The 7735-nt window shown below is 29.5% G+C and overlaps 1 protein-coding gene and 1 long non-coding RNA gene across 4 annotated transcripts in view; one reads left to right on the forward strand and one right to left on the reverse strand.

Annotated features, from left to right (window-relative positions):
• The first annotated feature begins 2047 nt into the window (after positions 1-2047).
• Positions 2048-4133, forward strand: LOC127744948 (uncharacterized). 2 transcript variants are annotated; one of them, XM_052257844.1, is made up of 4 exons: positions 2048-2162; positions 2287-2348; positions 2465-2528; positions 3887-4133. In XM_052257844.1, exons 1-4 carry the CDS (start codon positions 2096-2098, stop codon positions 4045-4047), a joined length of 354 nt encoding a protein of 117 aa, XP_052113804.1. In that variant the 5' UTR covers positions 2048-2095; the 3' UTR covers positions 4048-4133. The 2 variants fall into 2 exon arrangements, with proteins under 2 accessions (XP_052113804.1, XP_052113806.1); XM_052257846.1 differs by lacking the exon at positions 2465-2528.
• A 1883-nt stretch (positions 4134-6016) lies between these two features.
• The window catches only part of LOC127744956 (uncharacterized), a 3257-nt gene continuing 1538 nt past the window's right edge, over positions 6017-7735 (reverse strand). The window contains exons 4-5 of one of the 2 annotated variants that reach the window (XR_008006193.1): positions 7246-7338; positions 6017-6233 (exon numbers count right to left, since the gene is read on the reverse strand). This is a non-coding gene — a long non-coding RNA (uncharacterized LOC127744956). Of the gene's footprint in view, positions 6237-7245; positions 7339-7735 lie in introns of both variants that reach the window. The other variant, XR_008006192.1, reaches the window with a different exon arrangement.

A 7735-nucleotide genomic window follows, 5' to 3' on the forward strand; every position in this document is an offset into this window, starting at 1 on the left:
TCATTGGTATTCGTTTTTTTTTTTTTTTGACATTAAAAAATAATTAATTTAATTAACAGATTATCCATTTAAATCTTAATCATTCAAATAAAACATAACAAAGCAAAGCATTAAAATTATCTAATTAATAAAGAGAAGACAAATGAACCAATTTAATATCTAAAGAGGAGAAAGATCATTTATCTGAAATGACATTTTTAAATAAGTGACCTACTATATACATGGCTTCTTTTCTGAAACACAAAAAATAAGGATTTATACAAAATCATTACCTAACTCAGGGTCATGAAAACGGTGCTTATGTTTTTTGCACCATTGCACTTTTAACTATAATAATGCATGTGCTTTAGCTTTGGTAACAGCAAGAGTTTCCATGAATGATGCTTTGGTGTAGCTGCATGTCTCTTGAATTATATTTTATTTTTTTGTGACGGTTACTCATGTGAAAGTAGGGTTGTAAGTAATCGAATTGGATCGAAAATTAATGCAAAATCTAATTGAAATTTGCTACAACTGAGCTTAAAATCGAAAAAATTGATTTTTTTTTTTTTTTGTTCAGTTCAATTGTAGCATAAACAGCAAATTGATTGGTTGATGTTATACATAAATTGAATTGGTTGGTTCAGTTGGTTTTCAACCCAAAATCGAATTAATCACATTTTTGTATAAAATTATTTTTATGTGAAGATAATAACTAAAATATTTATATATAATATATTAAATAATTTAGTAAAATATGTCAAATTATTTAACATTTTTCAATTATCATTAAGAATCTGACTAATCCGACCTAATTTTGCAGAAATATCGTAATGAAAATTTTTTCATATCCAATGTTTAAAATTGAAACGTCTAATTAAGAGATCAAGTCACAGTCTTCATTGGTGTACGTCTCTTGAATTTGACAAGGAAACATGTGATCTTAGTTTATAAATTTGAAACAATTCCCAGTTCCCACTACATATACAAACCACAAGACAAAAACCCTAACTATTATTTTCTTGGCTTGCATCAATGTCGGTCAACTGGGGTGATTTCTTCGAGGGTTCAATTCAACAATAATATGTATAATCTTTACCATATAAATATTTGGAACCATTGGGAGTATAATACAGAATTTAACAAGTTTTCAACACTTTTTTTTGTATTTTGATTGCATACGTAATTAAATACATGTATAAATAGAGCTTTTAACACATTAATACTTTTCAACATTCAAGTTGAAAAGTTTCTGTATTTTATTTGAAACACAAAATTATATAATTTTTTGTTTGGAAAAAGAATAGGATAAAATACTTTATTAGTCTCTAATATTTAGGTTAATTTCTAATTTTGATCCTATAGTTTAAAACATTATATTTTTATTTCGAATATTCTCTTATCAAAATTAAATTTTTTTTAAAAAATTATTGTTTTTTATTATTATCTTTTTCTTTCTCTTATTCCTTTACATTTTTACCTTTAAATTACTATCATTACTATTATCACCACTATCATTATGATTGTTGTCGTTATTCAGAAGAAGAGATGATAATGAAAAAAATAGTAATTTTGGAAGAAAGAATAATATTATCAAAGAATTAAAATAGGATAAAATAAAATAAAAAAATAAAAAATAAAATATTATAAATATTAAAGATAAAATTAAAATTTAGCACAATATTAAAAATTAAAATAATTATCCAACTATATCTATAACAGTATATTTACATTAGAAATATACACATATATGTACAAAATTAGATATTAATAATTCTTTTAAAAAATACTATATGTGCACCAAAATTATCCACCATCTATTTGTGTATAAATATATTTACAGTTTAACTTATTTTTATGTGTATTTTATATTATTAACTGATTGTAATGACTGATTTTAGTATACACATAACTTAGTTGTATGTTTTTTAGTGCCTAATGTAAAGTTGTAAACTAATCTTGGTTATTATATTTGTTTCGGAGCTCTTCACTTTTTGGAGTGTTTGGTCTCTCTTCTCATGTTAATGCTATTTCTCAAGCTTGAATAGAGTAATTAAGAGTAAAAATGGTGCTCATAACCATCATTACTTTGCTAAGCATAATTTTCATCTCTTATATGCTACCACATTCTTCTGCTTCTTTTCCATCAACTACTCAATTTCAACCTTCATTCCAACATCAAGGTACGCAATAATAATAACAATAATAATATTAATTAATTAATATGTAAATCTTTTTTTTTATTCTTGTATATATATATGAGTAATCCAATAAATAATTATCATTTCTTATCATCCTTTTGATTAGCCAATAATGCACACAGTAATCACCCAAGGCTGGTAAGAAAGTTAATAAGGGCTACTGAGAAGGTACTTCCTAATTATTTATAAGCATCTATATATATAAATATAATAATTAATTCTTCTTCTTCATCATATTTGACTATTCATCAGCATTATTTTTACGTTTATATATGTTGTTTAAGGGACATAATGAAGATAGAGACTTCATTGCATCACAATACAATAAGCAGAAGGGTTACCTTTCAGGTAATAATTATTAATTTAATTAAGAAGTTAATTTTTTCAGTTAATTTTTTTTATCGTGAATTCTAAATTTTAAATGTTAAACTTTAAATTATATGTCCTAAATTTTATAATAAACCCTCAATTCTAATTTTAAATCCTAAATTTCCAAAATGTGAAAGTTAAAAAAAATAATTTAATAATAAAATATTAGTTAATATTAACTAATTAAACATTAATTCGCTGTACTTATTCAATAGTTATTAAATTACCGATCAATATCTAATGATTAATTATATACACTCGTTAAGGTTAATACCAAAGAAAATTTTTAAACTAGTAACAAATTCAATGTTGTTGAAATTATGAATAATTTCAAGTGTGATAATAAATTGTTACAAACGATTAAAAATGGATTAATATACTTTTATTAAATTTTGTGAAGGTCTTATGGCCTCAATTATGTTTACTACTATTGTTGTCCAAATTAAAGTTTGACTTGTTGTATTTATTGCCTCTTCACACTACGAAAAAAAGTGGCAGGTAATGGGTTTTAGCGGCGGTTTCAAAAAAACGTTGTTAAATAAAAATGGCAATGTTTGACGCAACAAAAAAGAGAAGGTTTCCAATAGTTTGTTATTTTAGTAGTTACTATAAATCATCGCTAAGGGTTTTACCCCTCTTTTTCTTGGAACGGATTATCAACTGCTGCTATCCGTTCTCTGATAGTTAAAAAACGTCGGTATCTACCAGAAGTAATGTAGTGTCATTTAACTTATTTCTATAATTAATTAAGTTATTAAGATATTTTGATGCATGATACTTGAAATTTCAACATGCATGTATAGCTCACAAAACTTCATCTTAATAATTAGTGAACCTTTTAGAATTATTCATGCATCAAATAAGGTAATTGCTTTTGTTACTTTGGTTATGATGATATTCATTTTTTCTTTGTCAAATTCTTCCCTTTTTTTGTTATCAACATTATTTAATTTATAGAGAAGAGAACTCTTTATTTGTGTGAATTATACTCTTAGTTTGTTTAGTTCACCTTCCAAAATACACTTCTAAATTTGATAATAATTGAAACTCATCAACATAATATATTTTTGATAATATAAAAAAAAATTACACAGACATGCAATTTTATATTATTACATTATTAAAAATAATTAATTTTTAAATTTATTATTTAAAAAGTTATTTAAATTCATGAATTTAATTAGATAAAATCATTTATACTGCTAATACATTAAAATTAAATTCTTTAAAATATATATAAATAAAGATGATTCCAACTAGAGATGTATAATTATACATGCAAGATCCTTTAATAAAACTCATTCTTTTTCAATGAATATGCAACTTTTTTTTTTCAGGGAAAGTACAACATAGGAAGAAAAATATGGTGGCCGGAAAGAAGGAGACAAAAGAAGAAAAATATGATGGAGAAGACCCTTCACAATATTTTGCTAAGGATTATTCCCATGTTGGAGGGAGACGTCCCATACACAATAAGAATTTGCCAATTGGTCCCTAGAATGGCATCATTGTGATATTGGTTAGAAGATAGTTAGATATATGTTCTTACTATTTCGTATTACAAAAATACTATTAGTACATTAAAATTAGTCAATAAAATTAGTCATTAATATATTTGTGTATAAATATATGTATGCTTTAAAAAATTTGACCACCAATCAGATGGTCCGATTTGTGTGGTAATAAGAATTTGAATTTCGGCTTACCATCCGATTTTTATATATATCAAGTTTTTTTTTTATTTTGCGAAAATCAAATCCGATGTTCCGAGTTAATTATTTTATCATTTTTTTGAATCAGTTAAAACTAATCGCTGGGTCCGATATATATAAGTGTGTGTAAGTCGTAAATCACTTCTCATATCTCCTCTTGTTCTTCTTGTTCTGCTTGTTCTTCTTCTTTCCTTAGCTCTTATATCTCTCTTCTTTCGTATGAACTAAAAAAATTTGATAGTGAAGTTTCTATTTATGCGAATGAAGAAATGAATGATAGAGTCCTTTTAAAAGTATATTATTTTGGTCAGATTTTGTTACAAACATCTGAAGGAGTAAAATTTACTTGTAAAAATCCGTTAAATGTTGTTATTTCCTTCACAGTCTCATTTGAAGAGCTTAAATGTGTGATTTGTGAGAAGATATATTCTGAGATTTCAAGGAAAATATCATGTATTTTATACAGATATCCCATACTAGTATTTGGTGGATTCGTTCAGTTTCAAACCAAATATATAACTGACGAAGTGAGTATGCAAGAGATATTTTCAATGTATATAGAAAGTCGCGCTCAGATCTTGTTCATCATGTTGTCATTGAATTCGAAAAATCTGAGGCCGACTGAAATATTAAACTAGAAGATTACAAGAGTGATAGTGAGGAAGAGTTCGAAAGCAATTATGAAGTTGTTGGTCCAGACGGAGATGAAGATCAAACTGACGGCACTATGGCTCTAAATGTGACAGACGTGGCAAATGCACTCGCAAATAAAGTGCTGTTTGAGGAGCCATCTTTCATGCAAGTTTTGGATTTGGAAGCCATGCATGCTCCGGAGTTTCCGGAATATATGAGTACAGATACCACCACAAAAAAAAAGGTCTATGGTCACGGTGAAAAACCGTGACCATAGCTAGTGAAAAGGGTGACCATAGGTCTATGGTCACGGTTTTTGACCTATGGTCACGGTTTTTCTGCCGTGGCCTATTCTCTCGTGGCTATAGACCTATGGTCACGGTTTTTTTATCTATAGTCACGGTTTCTATGGCCACGGTTGTAATGTTCAAATTCTGGCACTTTAGGCCACGTTTTTTTACCGTGACCATAGGTTAATCTATGGTCACGCGATAAAACCGTGACCATAGCCCATCTATGGTCACGGTTTTGGCCGTGACCATAGCCTCTATGGTCACTCCACCCAAAACCGTGACCATAGCCATATCTATGGTCACGGTTTTGACCGTGACCATAGCCTCTATGGTCACCCCTTCCCAAAACCGTGACCATAGCCATACCTATGGTCACGGTTTTGGCCGTGACCATAGCCTCTATGGTCACTCAACCAAAAACCGTGACCATAGCCTTATCTATGGTCACGGTTTTGGCCGTGACCATAGCCTCTATGGTCACTCTACCTAAAACCGTGACCATAGCCTTATTTATGGTCACAGTTTTGGCCGTGACCATAGCCTCTATGGTCACCCCACATGAAAACCGTGACCATAGCCTTATCTATGGTCACGGTTTTTTACCGTGACCATAGCCTCTATGGTCACCCCACATGAAAACCGTGACCATAGCCTTATCTATGGTCACGGTTTTTCACCGTGGCCATAGCTTATCTATGGTCACCCCTCCTTAAAACGGTGGCCATAACTTATCTATGGTAACCTGTTTTATTTTATAATTTTTTTTAAAGCATAATCACATTCCAAAATGATGATAATCACAAAATAAATCTAAGAATGAGAAATTCAATAAATGTAAATCATAAAAGTTTCATTAAAAAGTAGATATCCATTACAACACTAATCAAAAGAGAGTGTAATTTATCCATTACATGTATTATCGAATAAAATCTCTTATCAAAATGTAAAGAAGACATCAAAATAATACATTTAGATAACCAAAATCATTATAAGACCCATCCCATCTTATATTTGTATTGAACATATTTTCTTCACATCATATCCTCCTGCTAGCAAAAGAAATAAAGAAGTTAGAACAGAACAAAAATATTATTGATGATACATGCAGTGCAGTTGAGTAATGAATATGGAGCACAAGTTAAGTAAGTCAATCAGTATGAAAATTTCAACCACTAAATAACAAGGAGCATTTGCATGTGGTTTTGAGCCATTTGGTAATGTTTATATGTTTTTAATCTATCTTTGAGTGGAACTTCAACTCCCCTGTTGAAGTCGCTTAAAACTGAAAAAAATCCAGCACAAAGAAACAACCACAACCAAAATAAAAGCTTAAAAAACAAGGTAATACCGAAATACTATTATTAGCTTTCAACCCAGAAATACTATTATTAGCTTCCAACCCATCAAACAAATCAAGTAATCAACACCAGCGAAACAGAAAAACCAGATTGAGTGTGATAAACGATAGTCTCGAAAATCCAGTAGTACAATTCGGATATAATTCTTGACTTGCTTCATCTACGAGCTTATAAAATCTCTTCACATCTTCATTCAACCCATTGTTCTCCTCTTCAATATTTGTCATATTTCCGAATGCATCACGCAGTAACCCGTCAATATCATCAACGCCCCCTCGATCATCCATGTCACTGTTTACAACTGTTGGAATTACCGATTCTCCATGATTAATCCATCGTTTATAACCTTCGACAAACCCATAGCAAATAAGATGCTCATGTACGTCTTCTCGTTCACGCCAATAAGTGTTTCCACACTTTGCACAAGGACATTGGATTTCTTTTCCAACCGGTTTTCCAATTACGAAGGCAAACTCTAAAAAATTATTTACACCAACTATGTACTCGTTCTCAAATCTTGGTAAATCCATCCAATCTTTTGACAAAACATGATTAAACCTAAGAATGCAAATATCTGAACTTACTAAACATGATCTAATAAGTCAATTATAGAGACAATCTAGCTACCATATAGCCGCTTACTACCCTAGTTAAATGTGCTATCAAATTATTATATATGGCAATTACGAGATAAACTTACTGCTTAGTTCCTTCATTTTGAGATGCCATATGAAGTTGTTATAAACGGTGCCGCAGCAACTTCTGTTGTCTTTACCAGTACGAAAAAATTATCCTGTACACAAAACAAAGTCAAAATAATCACCTCTAAATTAAATCAATCCAGTAGCATAACAAGATCACTAATCACTAATCACAAATCACAAATCACTTGTCATAAATTCAAAATTCAAAACACTCAGTGCCATAAGCCTATAACAAAACTGCAGCTTAACAAGTCACTAATCAACATTTTATTATTACTTTATTTATTTTGTGTAAACTATCTACTAGAGTGTGCATCTAAAAATATTTTCAAGCTTACAGAAATTTTAAAAGTTGAAAGTAATGCTAATATTAAGAATCGTTTTTTTTCTTTTTGGGTTTTGGAGAATAAAGTTATTTGTAAGAAGGCTATTATAAGAAATCTCCAATTTGAAGGCCATGTTATCCACGGTGACTGTGGCCTATCT

The sequence above is a fragment of the Arachis duranensis genome, chromosome 1 (genome assembly GCF_000817695.3).
Source record: "Arachis duranensis cultivar V14167 chromosome 1, aradu.V14167.gnm2.J7QH, whole genome shotgun sequence".
NCBI classification, from domain to species: Eukaryota; Viridiplantae; Streptophyta; class Magnoliopsida; order Fabales; family Fabaceae; genus Arachis; species Arachis duranensis.